The 21,400-nt window shown below is 38.4% G+C and overlaps 1 protein-coding gene across 6 annotated transcripts in view; it reads right to left on the reverse strand.

Annotated features, from left to right (window-relative positions):
• myo9ab (myosin IXAb) overlaps positions 1-21,400 on the reverse strand; it is a 95,746-nt gene that overhangs the window by 33,443 nt on the left and 40,903 nt on the right. For all 6 annotated transcript variants that reach the window (XM_026918603.3, XM_026918604.3, XM_034307202.2 and 3 more), the window contains exons 3-10: positions 13,444-13,538; positions 13,256-13,318; positions 11,709-11,808; positions 10,642-10,695; positions 9,111-9,208; positions 7,859-7,985; positions 6,823-6,912; positions 3,122-3,238 (exon numbers count right to left, since the gene is read on the reverse strand). In XM_026918603.3, coding sequence (XP_026774404.3) covers positions 3,122-3,238; positions 6,823-6,912; positions 7,859-7,985; positions 9,111-9,208; positions 10,642-10,695; positions 11,709-11,808; positions 13,256-13,318; positions 13,444-13,538 — 744 coding nt within the window. The remainder of the gene's footprint in view (positions 1-3,121; positions 3,239-6,822; positions 6,913-7,858; positions 7,986-9,110; positions 9,209-10,641; positions 10,696-11,708; positions 11,809-13,255; positions 13,319-13,443; positions 13,539-21,400) is intronic.

Here is a 21,400-nt window from a genome sequence, read left to right on the forward strand (position 1 = left end):
AATCTTTCAGAAAATTGAAAAAGAAAAAAAAAAAGAAACATATAACATGAATAATACACAATGAGTGATATTTTGATCTTAAACATCAACAGTTACTGTACAGTTTTATAGAAGATGCTTTTTCAAACATAAACTACAGGTTTTCAGAAGGGTTTCAGAGACTGAGAAACACTGTTTTTGTGTTCCTGCAACCATTTTGTGCTGATTTGCATGTATGTTTGGAATCATAATTTTTTTTTCTCGTGGTTTTCTCTCAGCAGATGCAACCTGGCACTCGGCATGATTCAATATTCGCATTTACTGTAATAATACAAATACACACTTTCATAATACATATACACATAATAATAATAATAATAATAATAATAATAATAGTAATAATAATAATTACAACAACAAAAACAGGTAAAGATAAAACAAAACCAATACCCTTGCACATCATCTTATACACATGCTTAATCTGTAAACTCTCCTTTCAATATGAGATAAAATCAGATGAAAGAATTTCTGTGAGAGGAGAAAAAATTAATTGACATAAGAGAAATAGAATAAAATATTCTATTCTATAACATAATTTTGGCCTCACAGGGTCAGGTATAGTGTTAAATGAGAACGAGGAGGAAACAAGAAAAACCTCAAACAGCAAAAAGATTCATCTTCTGTATGTATGTCAGCACTGGCTGCCAAATAGTAGAAAATGTTTGACTACAGCCTTTTGTGGAGTACCGAATCTTCTCTAGTGTACGATGATACATAAGATCACTGAGTCAATGATTAAAAGTAAGTGGAGATCTGTCCTTCCATTTAAGGAAGATAAGACGTCTAAGACGTAGAGTCGAAAAAGCTCTCATATTTTTAGCATTGATATCTAAGCAGAGTTCTGGTGAAGTTAAACCAAATATGGCTAGAATGGGGGAAGGATTAATGGATATATGCAGAACTCCTGAAAGAAAATTAAATATTAAGTGGTAGTAGTTAAAAAGTTTTGGACATGACCAAAACGTGTGTATGATTAGCTACCCCAACTCCACACCTATCACACAAGAAGTCTGCATTTGGGGAAAACTTTTACTAACTTTGCTTTTGTCCAGTGTAGGCGGTGGACTACTTTGAAGTGAATAATTGTACGTTGTAAACAGATTGAGGCTGAGTGAATCTTACTTATAATATCTTGCCATATTTCCTCTGAAAACTGTGAGTTAAGTTCACTTTCCCATTGTTGCTTCAGCTTCGTTAAAAATTTTTACATTCTGTGAACTAATCAAAGAGTCTATCATGCCAATATTATTTCTGGAAAGTGGGCTGATTTTCAGAATGATATCAAATAGTGATTTGGTAAGTAGTTTTGGCAAGTGAGTAGTGTTTATCATAAAGCTGGAAATCTTATTTTAAATGGAAAAAAATAGACAACATTGAATGAGATGTAAGGTTTATAGATCTACACTTTTCTGTAGATCAACGTTATATCCCGAAATCTTTCCAAAGGTGACTAACCGTCTAATCAGTTCTGGTAAGCTTGTAAGTGGATTAGACAAGTATACAAGCATATCATCTGCATAGAGAGATAATTTCTGTTCAGTGGCTCTTCTGTGAATTCCCCTAATGGTAATCTGTTTGCACAAAGTTACAGCCAGTGGTTCGATTACTAATGCAAACAGAAATTGACAGATAAAGGACAACCCCGACAACCCTGTCTCATGCCATGTTGTAAAGAAAAAAAAGGAGATAAATTATTATTTGTAGGTACTGTTGCCATAGGGGATGTATAAAGAACCTTTTTGAACCAAACCTGAATTTCTTCAAAATATAAAAAAGATAGTCTCATTCCACCTGGTCGAATTCTTTCTCAGTATCGAGTGTAGTAGTAGTAGTAGTAGTACCTCAGGAACATCAGATGGGGTGGAATCATAAACAATATTTAAGTGCTGGCGCAATTTAAAAAAACAATTGTTGATTCTTGATAAATCCAGTTTGATCACTGGATACTATAGAAGGCAGAACATTTTGTAACCTACTAGTCAGCAAGTTAGCAAGAATTTTACTGTCTACATTAAAAAGAGAAATAGGGTGATAAGAACAGTCAAGAGGATCTTTGTTTTCTTAAGAATAATCGATATGACTGCTTATTGCATAGTTGGAGGCAGTGTATCAGAAGAAAAAAATTCCTCAAATACACTTAATAAAAGTGTTGCTAATTCATTTGTAAATTTTTGATAAAATTTGCTGGGAAACCCATCTGGGCCAGGGGATTTCCATTTTCCATTGACATTACTGCGGCTATAAACTCTTCAGCTGAAAAGGATGTTTCCAAGTTCAGCTTCTGAAACCTCATCAAAGAATGAAGAAAGCAGACTCTTATCCTTATACGATTCAGAAGTATAGAATTCTGAGTAGAACTCGTAAAAACACTGACTGGCCTGTGACTGATCATTGTGTGTTATGTTACACAATCGTTTTTGCGCATTTCCATGAAAGATGCCAATACACTGCAACAAATTGTATCTTAGCAAGTAAAAAATATCTTTAATATAGTCACATTTATCTAGTATTTCCTATATACAAGATTACAATAAACCAAATATAGGGCTATTAAACCTATTACTAGATATTTTACTCACATTTTCTTATTCTATTAAGATAATTTTGCTTCTTCCTACAAATAAATGCTTAAAATTAGCAAATTCCTTTACCAATAGAACAAGACTATTTCAGAGGCCCAGAAATAGGTTTAATAATCTTATGTTTGATTTATTTTAATCTTAGAATAGGAAATACTAGACAAATTTGACTACATACACAAGATATTTTTACTGACATGATTGTTAACAGAGCTAATTAATCCAATGCAGACACTAAAATCCAACTCCAACCTTACACTCAGGAACCAAAAGAAACCTTCTGGCTCTTTTTCTTTTTAAAATAAAAGTTATGGGAATGATGGCTAGAAAGAAGCAGAATGGACCACAGAGCACAAATCAATTCAATGAGCAGGGAAATTCAACTTCTTCAGGTGAAGAGCCATTATTTTATCTTTTTACTTTTACATGGTTATTGTTCTAAAAGAGATTATGTTGTGAGATAATTAGGGATTAAGCAGTGGACTTGAATGGAAAGATGCTACCTTGGCAGAGTCCTCTAGGTCTTTGTTGTTGAGAAGTGCATGGTTGGTGCGAAAGACTATCCAGTCAAAGAGAGCGCCGTAGAGAGATTTAGCCATGGAGTCTCTCACTGTTCCAGCCTAGAGAAAACACACACAAACACACACACACACAAAATCAAAAATGTGTCTGTGCCTGTGTCTCAGATCACTGTAGAAGTTACCCTCCATCTCTCCCTCACCTCTTCACACACACACCCACACACCCACACACACATACACACATACACACATACACACGCATACACACCCACACACCTTCACACACATACACACCCACACACCCACACGCACCTGTATATATTCATTGATTCACCTTCAGTGTAATATTTGTGTATGTGTGACAACAGGAAACTCCACCAAGGTGTGAAAAGCCACAAAAATATCTGCACATTTCCAAAGAAGGGTCAGTTTCTGTGATGGAATTCACACCTCAGCTCAGCAGGTGGAGAGAATAAATTAGATCCAAGATTAATGCACAAAGAACAGAACATGCGAGAGAAAGATAGTTTTGCAGCAGTCTGCAAAGCCGCCCACGATGCAGCAGTCACAGAAACACCAGCATCAGACACTCGACTAGCCAATATGCTATACCTGACTTCAACTTCACTGGTCATTTAGCATTCACAGAATCCAAATTTAAACCCATATCCTTCTTACAAAACCTCCCTATATGTCAGTACTATTCTATTAGAGGTGAAACACTGGGACGGTGGTTTACTGATAGCAGGCCCAAGTAAAGCATTAGTGATTTCCTCTCTGTCGCTGTTATGTTTCCAGATTCCTGAAACGCAGCAAGTTTGATGCCAAAAGCTTTAAGTGTATCCAGACCCACAAATCAACTTCTGAACCACTGATCGATCCATAAAACACAGCCTGCCAAGCAAGCCACTTGTATTGCATCAACATGTCAAGTAACACACACACCCTCCCTTTTCACAGAAGATGAAAGGAGTAAAATGTAAGTAAGCTAAAATGAAAACTTGGCTGATCAAGGTAAAAGGAAGATAAGCATTAAAATAGTACAGAAAGCCAAACATACCGAGCAATGAGAACGCAGTCTATCAGAAGACAGCAGAGATTATCCAGGCTAATCTAGGTGTGTAAAGTTCACATATTATGTCATTTTTGTTGTGATATGTTGTACTGTGTGTGTATTTCAGCACATGCATGCTTCTGAACGTGCACGTGTCTGTGTAATGATAAGGGAATAATAAAAAAAAAATGAGTCTAACATCTTTGCAGACTTACAGATATGATTTCCAGAAGTTAAATCAGAAGTAAAATCTTGCCTTCCAACCTTCCTGTATTATAGATTACTGTTTTATTTTTAGCTGAACTCTGGAAGTAAGCTCGACCACATCCACCCACCAACATTACATAAAACGCCCCCTTTATGAATCATTACTTTTAAATCAAGCTTTAAACAACACTTCAATCAAAAGATCAGCACTTCACTTGCACTTGCAGGAAGAGAATTTTTTACAATATTTTTTATTTTTTTATTATTTTTAAGAAAATGTGGCAAAACAACTTATATAAGTGGCACGAAAATACTTAAATAAAATAATCCTAAATCCTTAATACAACCTTTTTAGCTACAACACCCAAGATGTAGATACTTAATGGTTCTATAAACACATGTGGTGTTGGTTATTTGATAAAGAATGCTACGTAGAGAGGAATAGAGGATTAGAGCTATTAGGATCCTGACTAATGGCTGACTAACAGCCTTTGTGGACCACAGACTGTATTAAATCAGCCAACATGGTAATACTGTTCTCAGAGCTCAACACAAACACACCTTTAAACCCGAGCAGCAACTTCTGTGAGTAACATTTAAAGTTCTTGGGTCACAAGTTCATATATACAGATGGGCAAATTAGATTAAGACAAATTAAAGGGAAAAAAACGACATTAAAGGTCTTGATAAGACCATCGTGAGCCTCCAGAAAAGCTTCATTCTACGTGTCTCTGGAACTGTACATGGCTGATGGTGCACCATTCTTTCAAAATAAATCCCCTCAATTAGGACACCAGTAAACCATTCAGTGACCTCTCATGCCCATCAAGCTAGAAGAAAGCATTCCCATCAGGATAAAGATGATCAGTGTGAACCCAACTCAAGAGAACCCAAACCCCACCAGCAAAACTCCCCCACGGCTTATCAGAGCCAGCAGACCACCTCACTGTAGGCGTCAATCATTTAGTAGCGCTCTTTTGGTGTAAGCCGCACACGCACTCGCTCACTCGTCAGGAATATGGTGAAGGATGACTCATCTGACCGGATCACTTTTTTCCACATCTCTGTAGACTAGTGCTTATGGTTTTGTCAAATGTGCATTTATCTTTGTAATGAGAGGTTTGTGCACTGTGACCCTGCTAACATCCCTCTCAGTGTAGTTTCTTGCTGACAGTCTGATCACGTCCTGCATTAACAGGAAGAACAGTGAAGAACTGGGGTGCTTCTGTTTTTCCTTACATATCGCACTAATTCACAAGTATCAGTCACTGAATGTGCGTTTTTGAACACAATATCCAACCCTTCACATTTACTGATGTCTTTCCAATAGATCTAAATTCAGATGTCCAAGCATGGTCTGGCCCCGCCTACTCATCATAGCCTCCATCTTTATACATCTTTTACTGTGGAACACTCTTCCTCTCCGTCTCTGTACTTCCACCTCCCTATCCCATTTTAAAACAACTGAAAACCCATCTTTTCCACCTTGCTTTTACACTCACCTAATGCATCTATCATACAGTGCTTATCTGTTTATTTTCTCATAGTTATATAAACATGCATTCTTCCTTTTCTTCTTTAGTATTATTATTTGTTTTTATATTCCTTACTATTGTTGTTTTTATTACTATTACATTTTGCTCTGGTGCATCTGCACTGTGCTTGTAAATAAAATGCTACTATATTTTTATTAAATAGGGACCGAAACACAGACAGTTGAGTAGACTTTGATTATTGGGAGCTCCTGTGATTTGACCCCAATAATACACACTTTCAAAACCTTTCTCTATATAAATCAAGGGTTACTGGGCTTGTCTGATATTTTTATACATGCCACAGGGCATGGTAGGATGTTAATTACTTGTATTATACAGTACACCTGGTTTAACCATCACCAACTGATTGGAAGCATGTTTTGTTTGTATTTTCCCCCATTTTCATTATAAAATCATTAATTTCTTTAGACATTAAGTAAAAATGTTATCAATTTCAAAAATGTGTTCTCAATCTCAATTTTTCGTTTGTAAAAAATGTAACATGACTGTTCTGCCTGACGTCTCTTAGCAGGCTTGTGTCATGTTACAGACCATGTATGGGCAACACATTTGCAATTATTTCTGACACATTTCAAAGCAGCAAATCCCACTCAATCAGTAATCAGAAGCTATGCTAAACACATCATTGTGTAAATATGCGGCCTTTGGGGATGTCAGAGATGTTAGAGGTTTTGGTATGTTTAAGAGAGCTGATAATACCCCTTGAACATTTTGCTCATTTACTATAAATGGATTAAAAAAATGCATAAATACTGATATTATAAATATCATGTAGAAAATGCATCTATTTAAAATATGAATATGTGCTATACTGGGTTATATATACATATATTTTTCAATAAAATAAATACATTTTTAAGTCATACCTCAGCCAGTTTATAAGGTACAATAAGTCGCTCTCCCACGGTCACTGTCTTTCTTGTGGTCAGAGCCTCAAAGAGCATCTCTTCCTTTACCTGACCACAAAAAGAAAAATAAATAAAGCGTTGCAAATCAGAGACACAACCCATGCAACCTGGGCATTCAACTCTAAATGACCTCATGTGGAGGAAAACTAGTAATGTAAAAGTCAGCATTTATAAAAATGAATGACGTGACTGCGGACAAGTAAAGCCAAGTTACTACATGACCTAGAAAGCACCCGACATTCAGAAACATTTGTAGAAAAAATGGCTTTGTGAATATCTGTGGCTTGAATAATAGTGATATCAAAAAAAAAAAATTAGCTCAAAGATAAGTGTTGTTGAGGCTCTAGTAATGTTTTATTTATCTGAAAGGGTACAGAACTTCAGTCCATAAATACAGCTTTGGTTTAAACTGCCTAGATTGCATGAACTCAGTAGATGCCAAAATGCATTAAGCTTCCAGCATGTGGTGAATCTAAAAATGATGTGCTGCTTTATAAATGTCTCAAAAGCATATTAATATTGTGTCTGGTCAATTCTGAAATAAATTCAGACATTTTATTGCCAAGGCATTGTAAAATCTAAATAAGGCTATTCAGTGAATTTAATGGCCCTTACCAAAATCCCAGCTTTTACATGCTGAGATCACTTCATAAATCCAAAACAAGAGTCATATGTATCTTAAAATTATGTTTGATTTAAAGCAACGTTAATGCCAAATTTCTACTAAAGCCGAAAGCTAAGTTTAAAAAAAAAAAAAAAAAAAAAAAAAAAAAAAAAAAAAGATGATCAGATAAAACGGACTTGCTGTGGAAATGAGGGGCGTTGGTTAGGGAAAATGTATTCAACATTGTGTGGTCTTTATCAGATACGCTGCACGGCTTGACTGCAGTGAGATGCCATATAGTTTGTAATCTGAACATATCTGAGAGGACTTGTCACTTTTTGAAACACTGACGTTATTACCTGAACAAAACTGTAACACGGCATGTCTTACCTCTAGCAGTTCAGAGATAGTGGGGAGCACTTCAGGATTACAGATGTCTATACAGTCGTCTCTATACGTCTTCTTCTTGTAGCGTATGTTCCCCAGAAGAAGGATGGCAGACAGCAGGGAGAAGATTCTGTCAGAAAAGATATTTACTACATTAAAGATCCAACAATTGAAGAAGAAATTTAAAGTATGTTCATGCTAACAACTTGAGAATAATCCACTTTTCTAGATCGTAAAATGACTGAAGTTCCAAGATAATGACTTTAATAAGCACATACAGTGAGAGGAAATAAGCACTCTGACTCTTTTTCTTGCCATTTAATATACTTCCAGTGCATATGATAATGAATGAAGGAAGGTAAGAGAGAAGCCCGCAGTCACTCAAAAAGAGTTGCAGGATGACCTGAAAGCAGCAGGAACAACAGTTACATAGAGAACAATAAGCAATGAACTGCAGCACAATCATCCCAAGAACACCATACTCACAACAAAGTATGGAGATGGGAGCATCATGATATGGGGCTGCTTCCCTGCAAACGGTACTGGGCCATTACACATCATTGAAGGAAACATGAACGGAGTGACGTACTAGGACATATTAGAGGAGTTTCCACCAAGAAACTGAATCAAGGGAAAAGATGGATGTTTCAACAAGACAATGACCCCAAATATACAGCCAGAATAATACAAGACAGGTTACTAAAAAAGAAGGTGAAGGTCTTGCTTGGCCTAGCCAATCTCCTGAGTATATTTATGGAGGATTTTGAAATTGCAAGTCTATCAGAGGGACCCTTTTAACCTTGGGAAATTGAAAATGATTTGCCAAGAGGAATGGACCAAAATTGAACCACAATGCTGCAAAATGCTAATTACATCCCACTGTAGACATCTTGAAGCTGTCATTGCCAACAACGGCAATTATGGCAACAGCACCACCAACAACAAAGTACTAATACAGGTAATTTTGTGATGTCCGAATACTTTTAGCCCTGATCAGTTTTTTTTTTAAAACATATCTCTATGCTTATGAAAACATTCATATTTATTAAGTAGAAAATCAAAAGATTATGTGTGTAAATCTGAAGTGGACATATGCACAGGAAGTATATTTCTCCTCACTGTAATTCGGCAACACAGTCAGGTTTGAAATTCTGCGTGATTCTTAACAAAGGAGCCTTGTTTTCACATTAATGGTATATGAAGATAAATATAATGTCCTCTTCACGCTGGTGAAGTGGTACGATGCGTTTCGTACTGTTTACGGGTGGCTGGCAAGAATCCCACCATCTCCATGGCTAGTTGAAGTCTCTCAAAGTCATGCTTCAGATCCTCCCCTTCCACAGTGAAACAGTCCTAAAAAGGTCAAAGTTTCTGCATCAGAAAAGCTTTCAAAAATTCCAGTCACTCACTGCAAAAGTTTCGCATGCTTATTATCTCACACTGTAGCCAACTGCAACATGCTTGGCTATTTGCTTTGCTAGCATACTAAAGTTAAAAAACTTCTTCAGCAGGAGCAATTAAATCGCCACAATCTTTCATTAATTAACAACAGAAATGTGGTATTAGGAAATACTGCCATAAATAATGTCTAGCACCAAGCTAGCATCAAATTCTTCTCCCAGAGTTGAGGGCAACAACATTTCTGGGACAAAATAGTGTGTGTCCAGCTTTAGCATACAATACGCTTTGACACCAGCTCAGTGATGCTACATTTTTCAGTTTTACAATGTTAGAGTGTGTATGCATACATGTGGTGCATGAAATCTTGACTTACACTCGGTATGCATGTTTTTTTTTTTTCCTCAGACTGCTTGTTTTATTGCTCGGCCAGCTTATCATTATTACATACCAGGGCTTCTGTTAAACGTTCAGCTCTATGAGTGAGGTCCAGGAACCTCTTTACACCTCATCAAAACCCACTCATTTTTTTTTCCCTACCAAGGCCCAACCATGTGCCACAGAGGAAAAAGCCAGTTCTCTAAGTTTATATGCTCTCGTTCCAATTAAAATGCTGACTTGCTGCTTTTCATCAGCCAACTGACAATATTTGATACGTTAAAACACACTGGAAAAACAAAGTCAATGTTGCTGGCAGGAGGAGCTGGAGCTACAGGCCAAACACCAAAACCCTAACACCAATGTATCTAAAAAGAAAGCGGCCCTGCTGGCTAGTTTGGTGCCTTGTGCACTGCTTTTTTACATTAAAAAAAAATCTACAAAGACGCTGCCAGAGGCATTAATTAAGGAACTTAATCTGGTACACCAATATGGCTTTTAAGATGAGCTGAGGCTCATCCATCACAACATTATATGTAAATGAATACACATGTATTCATATACACTGCGCATATACTCATTCTTGGATAAGGAAATTGGTTAGATGCTCAAGTAGAACAAAAGTGATGTTAAGTAAGCAGTCAAACATGTACAGCACCCACACCGAGCCTGGCTATTACAACAATATTGGCACAATTGTTGCAATGCCTACTGCAAAGATAACACTGAAGCAGCCATACACAAATAAATATGTGCTGATGTGCAGAAAAGACCCCACAGAGTATAGCACAGAGAGAAACAGGCAATAAAGCATAACCAGTGTCACACCACACACACACACACACACACACACACACACACACACACACACACACACACACACACACACACACACAAAGACTAACCGAAGCAAAAAGAGAAAAAAAGAAAAAAGAAAGGGAGGTAGCGTTATGGAAGCATTGTTCACACCCGGCACAAACAGGTTATACACACATTCAGACAATACTGACCAGCTCGCTCTCATAGTAATTTTCCCAGTGTAGTCTGTGCACTTTCTTTGTCATCTGGAAGTAAGTTACAAGGAGTTGTTAGGAGGTACAGATAACCACTCCCTCTCTCAATGGCACACACAGACACTCATATAATGTACAGTACATGAGGTGCTGATTAGACACAAGGTGTGTTGAGATCAGATAAACATACAAACAAACATTCAGTAATTCATAGGTGATGTTTACAGACACCCATACTGAAATCCTTTACAGACTTATTACACCGAATAATGAATGTGGATTCATCTATGAAATTAGCACATTTTCAATAGCTATCTTTTTTTTTTTTTTTTTTTTTTTTGCTCATTTTAGTTTTCAGTTAGTTATCAGCTCATTTTAGTTATCAGTTCTGTAATAAATAGATGCAGTCACAGCTAAATATGGAAGAAAGGGTTGAAGTTTGCCAAATGCAGGAGCAGTGCATCCAGCGAGGAATCGGTGGCCAGGCTCAGCCCAGACACGCTGTCTGAGAGAGCACATCAGTGCAGTCTGTAGTTACAGAGATGATGAGGGATGCAGCACTGCGAACAGCCCGGTACTGAGTAAGCACATAGCTGTCTATCATGACAGGAAAGGCAGAACGCCCGCCCCATCTCACGCTGGTTCTGCCCCATGCTTCCAACCATGACTATCACCATGGCAACAGAGGCACCCAGCAACATGGAGCGTCGTCATGTTCTTTGTGTGAGAAGGATCATTGGGTGTGCGCAGTAGCGACAAACATCTGGGGAAAAAATGAGCTGTGTACTTCTTTCGCAAAAAAGAAAAGAAGCAAATGGAGGAATAAAGGCATCTAAACCCTGTTTTGTTTTGTTTTTTTAAACAAGTGTATGTATAGTACTTGGTCTAGTATGTAAGCACAGTCTAGGTCTGTGTGCTTTGTCCTTACAGGAGATTATTGAACATAAGACAAACCCTGTATTTTGACAGAGAAAGAAAAAAGGGATAGGGATGAACAAACTATTTTCAATCTGCTGTGAGCCAGAAGCTCTGAGGGGAAGAGACAAGGACAGACCGAGCCTCACCTGGTTGAGGTAATGATACTCGTCTGGTTTCAGCAGGTGGAATGCTTTTCTCTCCTCATCACTTGCTCCCGCCAAAAGGTAATAAAACACATGGTAGTTCCTGTTGACAGAGAGAAAACGTTGGTGTATGAAAAAACAATATCCAGCACAATCCAAAATACACTGAAGTTCTTTTTTTTCTAACAAAAAAAAAAATTCTATACAAAAACCACTATGTACCTATAAATAATAAACCCGTGTCACATATTAAGATCTTTTTGCATATCTCCAGATTAAAGTCTGTAAAACTATAACCATCTACAAAAACCTGGTCACCCGCAGTACATGCATAGTTCTCAAACTCAAACGAATAGATATTGGCACTGACATAAACAGGGCTGGCAATCTGGCTCTCAGATCATAAGACTTCTTTTCTGGGAACATGAAGCAACTGAACAGCTTTTTAATAGATGCCAGGTCTTTGGAGTTCAGTTGGGTCCAGTTGGGTTCATGTGTGATATTAACTTTTGTCTCACAGAACAAGGCGCATGGGGGCATATGTGAGACTGAGGACTCGCATGACTGATGGCAGAGCAATGATTATTAAAACCTGCAGATACTGTAACAGGCAAGCGAAATAGAGGACATGGACCAGTTAAGAAAAATAATTACAAGGATATAATGGAATACAAATGCATTATTTGGATTAAAGAGATACATCTACAAATACACACAGGAGACACACTATTGTTTTTTCCTTCAATGATTTGTCTGCTAGTTAACTGTGGACTCCAGCTGACTTCAGGCCCAGGTTGTGCTCGCTTTGTGTGCTCCCTTTGTGTGATGATTTCGGTTTAACATTTCCCTTTTAAAAACGTCTCCATCACTTCCCAGCAGACCACATGCTGTGCACAGCATATCACTGCTGGGGTCTCCAAATTTAATTGAATTAATTTAAAGTATATTAACTTGTATGTTTGTTCCTTATCATTATTAAAAGAAAATCATATGGCCATTATAATTAAATTGTTTTTATATATTGTGGTAATTAAAAATAACTAGCATAGTGGTAGGGTTTACATCTATTTTTAAACAGATGGAAATACAGATCAGATACCCAGTATCGGTATCGGGCTGAAACCAGCAGAAAAATGGACTGGATATCGGAGAAAACATATCGGATATCTGATCCTGTAACAAATGGCAAAGACTGGAACTGGATTTGGAAAAGAAATTTCTTTTTTTATATATTTAGATATAAATACACTTGCATAGTATTTCTTTTGTTAAGGAATGATATTATTATATTTATACCTTATGTGTTAGTATTTTTTTTATTATTATATTTACAGTGTAGATGTTTCTGTGTGAAAGAGTTTAACTAAAAAAAAACATTTTAAAGCTTAGTAGATTTTAAAGAAATAATATGAGATACCCAAGGCTTCAGTATTGGTATAGGAAGAGAAAGAGTGGTATTGTACCACCTCTAGAGATTACAGATACAGATGTTTGGAGCACTAAACAGATACACAGCGTGGCACTGCAAAAGTATCATCTCGTGATCTTACCTCTCATTGTGCTCCTGATAGACCAGTCTAGATTTCTCTAGTAGATATTTCTCAACATAGGCTCTGAAACATAATTATGAGCACATTTTGAACACATTATGAACACATGCAAGAGATTTTCTTGTAAATTAGGAAAATGAATGAGATAAGCAGTAAGAAGATGAGACAGATACTGTGTGCTAGCTTACCCTCTCACTGTGCCACTCTCCTGATAGTTAACTTGGATAAACTTGCCGAAGCGGCTGGAGTTGTTGTTGTGGGCTGTTTTAGCATTCCCGAACGCCTAAGGACAAAAAAGGATACAGGTGTTTTTAGAAAAGAAAACAATCAAAACACCAAAAGGAAAAGCAAGCAATGGAAAGGTATGGAGCTCTGAGACAGTTTGATCAGATTAAACAGGCAGCAGCAGAGTCCTTACAGACAAGAACATGTTCACCACACAGTTCTCTAGTAACATGTGACTCTTTCCGCATTACATTTATTCATGCTCAAAGGCAGAATAGCAGCTGACAAAGCTAACAGTTGACCACATGGCAAATAAAATCATATATTAATTATAGTTTGGTGCTTGGTGCTCTTTACACCCAGTCCGTGTCTGCTCAGTGCAGAAATAACTGGAAGGATAAATCTCTCAAAAGCACTTCTCCTCATCCTCCATCTCCTGTAGTGACAGGAAACTCTGCCATTCACATCCAGTAAGCTCATTTCAATTAACACTTTATGGTGTGGAGGCCCTTCTACAATACTCCTATCATTACTGCTCTGCTTATTCTGCAGCTCATGCAGAAACACACATGCCTGATCACGACTTGCCTGCCTCCAGGAGCATTCAAAAACTTTTGGAGGGAATTCTTCTTAAGCCAACTAACTATTTCAAAAACATACCAACTGGAGAGAAATATGGACCCCAAATTTGTGGATCTCCTGAGTTTATTAAACAATTAGATCGGGATGTTAGCTTAGCTAGCTATTCCAGTGCTTTCCATCCTTCCATGAAGTAAAACTGCCTGTGTGCAAGCTGCTTAAAGGTACCACAGGTAGTTTAAGAAGGAAACACAGAGGTGAGACCATGTAACAGAGGTTAGTCTTGTGTAAACACACTGAACTCCACACATGAGCTCCCCGGCGAGGAAAGGAGAAATTAATAGCAGGCAATGTGTGAACCTGGACATGGCTGTGAAACTCTAAAGAATGTTCCTGAGGCCCAGAGGCCGCTGGGAGCCATCACTGCACGAGCGGTAGGTTAAAGCCACCCCACCATACAGTACTGTAGTGTAGAGTTTGCTCTTGCTGGGTTCTGGTATGTTAAACTGTCCATCTGGGACTTAAAAACCCAGACAGTCAGTCAGAGAAAGAGAATGCCATAAAAAAGTGCTTATTCCTTATACAGTACTATCAGAAGATGATGTGCTAACCACATTGCTGTATTTTTTACTAAAGCAGAGACTCATTTTCCAGATTACAGCAAAAGATTTAATAAATGTTCTGCAGATTTAAATATATTCAATGGTGCTTCATAGTGCTAGAGATACTGCAGCAGTATGTGTGGATCCTATTAGCAAGTAATGAAAGTGGATTGTGGTCTGGCCAGCAGTCATTTTACACACTGTTACATGCTGTTCATATGTATGCGGACACAGAAAAGCACAATTTCACACCCTCCTGGTCAGACAGGGTAAACGCTTGTCTAATTCTAGCTCAACCAGGGTTTTAGTGATGGCTCAGAGCAACAGACAGAAGACTGGCACTAACTGCTGACTGCTTGCTTTCTCTCATACTCTGAGAGCATTTTCTGCTTCTTTCTCTTTTTCTTTCTCTCACTTACCATATGCAAATGGTTCTATGTGCATAGTGAAAAAATATGCATGGATCCCATTAGCAAGTAATGAAAGTGGATTGTGATCTGGCTCATTCACACCTAGGGGCAATTCAGAGTGGTCAAATCCACCTACCTGCAATTTTTTTTGGGAGGTAGAAAGAAACCAGACAACCCAGGTACAAGGAGAACACGCAGAAACTCCACACAGACAGTAAGCTCAGGATCCAACCAGGGACCCTGGAGTTGTGAGGCAGCAATGCTATGTCCATACTAATTACAGATTCAGAAGAAAATACGATTCTCGTTGTCCAGCACGGCTGCCTTCATAACGTTACAGCATTCACCCACGAGGTCATGTTCATTTTTATAGAGTACAGCAGCCAATACTACATCCGAATCCATGATACATGACCGAGTTGTATATTTACAGTAAAGATTTGGGGGAAACAGACTTCAATTACTTGCTAGCCACATTGTCATCGTAATATTAACAACGCAATATTAGGTGTTTCGGAAATCACTGCTACTCATCTTTTCATGCTGCTCTAAGAGAAAGTCCTTTTTCTTCTGTTGATTCCATGGTTGAAAATGCAAACCTTAAATACCTGGAAAGCTCCAAAATAAGCAGGAAAGAACACTCAAGGGGAAGATTCACAAAATAAGTTAGAGACACAATGAGTCACCCTGATGCTCCAGAAATGAGCCCGAGACTAATTCCAGCACTGGCCCATAAGTTATTCAAAAGAGGTGGAAATCTGCAGGGTGATTTGCACAGAACGAGTCACTCTCTCCCTGCGGGCAGGACACAGCGGCAATGCGTGAGGAGCTCAAGGACATTTGAAGGGAGAGGATGCCAGGGCTAGCTCTTTTGTGCCACTCACACACTCAGGCAGCATGGTGGCACGCTTTTAGTTCTGGCATTCTCCACATCCACCATACGGATTTCATATAACCGAACAAGCAGAATAAGAACAAGTAATAAAAACTTTGGAGCATGTATCATTTCTCAGTTAAGTGGCTGCTGTGATTACAGAGTGATTATATAAAACTTCATAAAGCTTAAATCCTCAGCTTACGCACTTGGCCATGGATGTTATTACCCTGACAGAGTCTCAGGCTTACACAGTAAGTGCAGGGTATGTAGGATGTGGTTTGGGGGCATGCTGTGTAGGAACAGGTGCAGATTTATGGAGTATGACTGTACTTGTACAGTTCAGTTTGGCAGATTTCCCATGTAACACACAAGCACGCACACACACACACAAATTGTTTCTATAAGGAGCTATGGCTTTCAGGAATTTCACTTTTATCCATGCATTAAAGGCTGTATTATGTGTGTAGCTTGTATTAGTTGTGAAATCACGTAGCAGTCTCAATTAGCAACCACCGCAGGAGTACACCGATTTCATCTTAGAGCTATTCATTGTATTATTCAGTAATCTTCATGGACTATCCAGTAAATACACTGAAACAAATAGGAAAGCTGTGTAGGTACAGGAGTGACGATTATAAATTTGAACCCCCTGACAAGCCCATTGAGGTTAATGGGTTAAAATTGCCTATTGCTTCAGTCCTTTTTTTGTGAAGTAGTCACAACTAAAGAGAGCAGCTCAGCTTTAGCTTCTTGTCTTGCCTAAGATCATGTTTACTCTGAAGGGAGGTCTTAAGGAAGGAACTGATGCAATACCGGGGGCCTCATTTTCTCTCCCGCTCCCTTCTAAGCTGCTCACAGAAACAAATTCCAGAGTCACCACTGTCTCACATCACTGACCTCCCTGGCTTGTGATTTTGATCAGAATGTCTCAGAGATCTCCTCGAGCAGTCCTTCCTGCTGCATTCCACAAGCCAACAATAGTGCTAGTGTTTCCTGTGCACAAGTAAGCGCAGAGACACTGAGAGCAAGAGAGAAAGAGAGAGAGAGATTGAGAGAGAGTTTGTTCAGGACACACACTCTTGCTTCAGTGACTCACTTCAAAGGCCAGAGATAAGTACAGAGTTTTTTATCCTCTTCCCCTTTTCACTTAAGAGGACTAGACAAGGAGCTGGAGCTGAAGTTGAGACGACTGTGTGCAGCAGCACAGGAGGCAGCTGCCAAGCTCACTGAGTGGCGTTATGTAATAAACAACGGTGGCCAAGCTCTGAATACAATGGCCTACCTGTGCCATGTAGTGCACAGAAGCTCAGGGTTCTCCCGGATCAAGCGTCTCAAAGGCCTGATGTGGGATCAGCTTTCTCTCAGCTCCTAATAAACATGATTATATTGATGGCAGAGCTGATCCCAGAACTACTTACTGGAAGATCTGGAGGTGCCTGACCACTTGATCATATTTTTAAAAGACACACTATTGAAGAGAGCAAAAGGCCACAGCAAACAAGCCACTTATGCTTTTGTAAAAGGGAAGTATAATTATGCATAAAGGCTGTAAAGGAACTCAGGAACTGTAAAGGCCATCCAGGATGGCCTAGTGACACTTGTGACCAAAATGAAAATTCTTCCTCATGTCATCTCAAGGAGTTCTTCCCTTGCCCGGTCACCTCTGGCTTGATCACTAGGGACAAGTCTAAATCTAAATCAATATCCAGATATCTGTGACAATGTCCATTGTTAATAAATAAAACTAAACTGAACTGAATTAAACTAATCAATCTGAGCACCAGATCTGAAAGGAAAAATCAAAGGTCTACTAGTTGCTTGATGTTGAACTGCTGGGAATTCAGCACCACTTTGACCAATTCCTGCATTCTCTTGGAGTTTCATGAATATCACATGACTTAATCACCAACATTGCCCTTGTGCTTCTCAGTTCCTTTCCTGAGGCTAGAATGAGGGGAAACAGATCATAGAGGATGTCAGAAACTTGGAGCCAATCTCTGACTTGACCCAGGAACCTGTCAAAAGCACCTGTGTTTTGTCTCTCTCTCAGCTGTATTACAAATACAAGTGAACAATACAGCACAGCTTTCAGCCTGTGCACAGTGCATTTGCAGAACCTTTGACTGATAAGGTGCTGTGAGGAAGTAGAAGTGGTTGACTATAAAATTAAAATGGTCTGCAGAGTGCTGGGGTGTTCAACATTGTTAGTGTACTGTGTTAAAAAAAAATATCTTAATAGGTATTAAGGTACTGAACAGACTGATGTGGTTAGACACAACAGGAAGCTTGTGGTCACTGCTCTAAGGGGGTTAAGCAGTTCTGCTGAAGCAAGATAGGTGAAGCAAGGAAGCAGATACGATAAGAATGGCCTGAGTGAAAATGGATTAGGGTGTAGAGGAGTAATGGCTCAAATATGCCGACATTTAGAGAGAAAGATAGAAAGTGAAACCTGCTCAGCGACACAGCAGGTAGAATTAAACTGGACTATAATCTCTTAAACTGCAGCCAATATATTACAGTTCGCTGCACACCACAGCAACATGCGTCTGACAGCCTGCCAACACACACATCAGACAACAGGCTTGATTATTCTCCATGTAGATCCAAAACCCATAAAAGCTGCAGTACTACTACAGCACTCAGCAGGCAGAATGAATGGCTGCTCCACTGGCAGGGACACTTCACTTCTCTCTCGGTTCTGATAAACTGCGTCCCCAGCAGTGCAAGCCTCACACTATTCACACACACACACACACACACACACACACACAAACACCAACATCTGGTTCCAGTTGGGCTCAGGAAGAGTTCTTAATGGCTTCTCACCATCTCCCAATCGCCTGTCAACATGGACAGAGGTGAACAAGAAACATACATTGTGGTTAAAGTTTAAAGTTTGTTTATTTGATTAAAGTTGTGATTGGTGATTGAAGTGTGTTACTTTGGTTTGCTTGAGTATGTTCAGCGATTTGGGATAATAACTGAGATGGGGAAGGAGTGGGGTGCTACAGAGGTCCTGAGCTTGCACTTTCAATTTTGGAAAATCAAGAAGCTCGGAAGTATTGGCACCAGACCAAGAGATACATATGGGCACAGATACATACACGCGCACACACACACACACACACACACACACACTGAAGCTAGAAATGTTAAATCAAATATATAACACACGCATACACGAGCACGAGATATTTATTTAGTTTTTCCACAGTGAATCTCATCGTGCTTTGTGTAAAGGTGCTAGAGGAAGAAATGTGCTTTACTCATCTTTATAACATCTTCATAAAACTAATAACTTCAACACGTCAGTCTCATGTTGACGAGTCGGTTTTGAACCCCTTGCTCACTTTACCTTAAACAAGACTAATTCATAAACCTGTGATAATAAACAAGGTTGGACTTTGAGTACCATACTGAGTAAGATTACTCTGTTAATATTACCTACGGTTCCTTTATAAGGTGGATTTCTTATAAGAAGAGAAATAGTTTGTGCTGTTACACAAAAATAATGCATGCCAGGGGGTGTGATGTGGCACGATACAGAAGCAGAAGCGCATTATTTTTGTATAAGAGCATGGTATGGAGTTTGTTATTCCGCTTACACAAACAAGTGACTTGCCAACAATTACATTGTTTAATTTATTAATGAACGACATGTCGTATATTTTAATGGTTTATAGTTAGGTTTAATGTTGTGTGATGTCCAAGAGACAAGTTAGTTCCTGTTTTCACCTACATTATAGCTGCGATAAACACTCATTCCCTCACCAGCCTCTCCCTCTCTCTCTCCCTCTCTCTCTCTCTCTCTCTCCAGAAAGTGTATATGCCTCTGTCCTGAAGACATTCTTGAGCTGGGAAACTTTGTTATAAAATGCTTACATCCAAGACTCTCTCTATAAAATGTTAAATAATGTTTCCTAACAATAATGTCACCAAATCAGTGATTATAGGTTTTACTTTGTTAAACAACAAGTTTTTTTAAAATTGTTATTATTAATTTTATTAGTTTATTATTAGTCTTAGATTATGTGGAGTATCCACTGTACAAGTCCCTGTGTATGATCTGTTACTAGTAAAACAACAACATATTAGAACCTATCATTCATTTTACAGCTGGAACTGCCTGTGCTGTTATACAACACACCTTCTGACCAATCAGATTCAAGCATTCAACCATATTTTATATACATACAGATATATATATATATATATATATATATATATATATATATATATATATATATACATACATACATATATTCTTACAGAAAAAAAAAATCCTGACGCTATCATGGAATAGCATTCGCAAAAAAAAAAAAAAAATGGCATCAGCAAGACTGCTGATTGCATCCTTCACACACAAGGAGCTGTGAGAGAAAGAATGAAGTGATGAAGTGAAGCGTTTATGAACTGCTGACAGATTTCGAGGTGATACGCAAGTTCAGAAGTGAAAGCTGGAGAAGAGGCGAGCGCAGGCAGGGTGTAAACTAGGCCGTGTGTGTGTGCGCGTGTGTAGCGATTCTGCTGACAGCATGTGGGGCCGATTCGCACCAGGCAAAAAGAACAAATCAACAGCTAGATCTGCAATGCAGTGCCAAGCAATATCACACCATGACACTGGGACAAAAGTCTCATCAGTGTGAGTGTGAGCATGTGTGTGTGTGTGTGTTGTATGTGTATGAGATATTTTTATCTTATTCCTCAGTAAACACAATATATTACGATTAGGTTTCAGCATGATGCAGCATTCCTTCTAGACAAACCGCTTTGCTGAACGGATTTCAATGCTGTTAGCTGCAATGCAGATGAAACACAGCATCTGACTGTAAATTTTCCTCTCTTCAAATGCCCATATTGTTTGGAGTTTATCACTCACATAACTAGCAGTAAAGACAAGACCCGGCCCACAAAGCCGAGCAGTTCCAGAACTAAACTGAATCACTAAACTTGACACATATAGGATTTATATGTGGGTTATAAATTTGTAATCGATATCTGGAACAGATGTGTGTGAAGGTCTAGCTACATAAAATTCCTTACTTACAAAAGTCAACAACTAACATGAGTAAAGATGGCACCGGTCTGATACCCATAACCACCCCACCCAAAAAAAAAAAAAAAGTGGAGCAAATATAGGGGAAAAAAAAAACCCAATGAATTTGAATCGATCATGTAACAAATGGAAAAGATTGTATTTGGATTAGATTTTTTTTTTGGAACTGGAAATGTTTACGTACAAAGCAGTGGTTCCCAAACTAGGGGTCGCGAACCCATGTGGGGTTGTTTGATTTACAAATGGGGTCACGAGAAAAATTCACAATCCCCACTTTCGTCTTATTCATTTATTTTAGAAATTATTATCACTATTATTATTATTATTATTATTATAATAAATATCAAAGAGAGATTTGGTGGATTATTTCCTGTGGATCATATTTCTGGGAGTCAC

The sequence above is a fragment of the Pangasianodon hypophthalmus genome, chromosome 9, assembly GCF_027358585.1.
Source record: "Pangasianodon hypophthalmus isolate fPanHyp1 chromosome 9, fPanHyp1.pri, whole genome shotgun sequence".
In the NCBI taxonomy this organism is placed as follows: Eukaryota; Metazoa; Chordata; class Actinopteri; order Siluriformes; family Pangasiidae; genus Pangasianodon; species Pangasianodon hypophthalmus.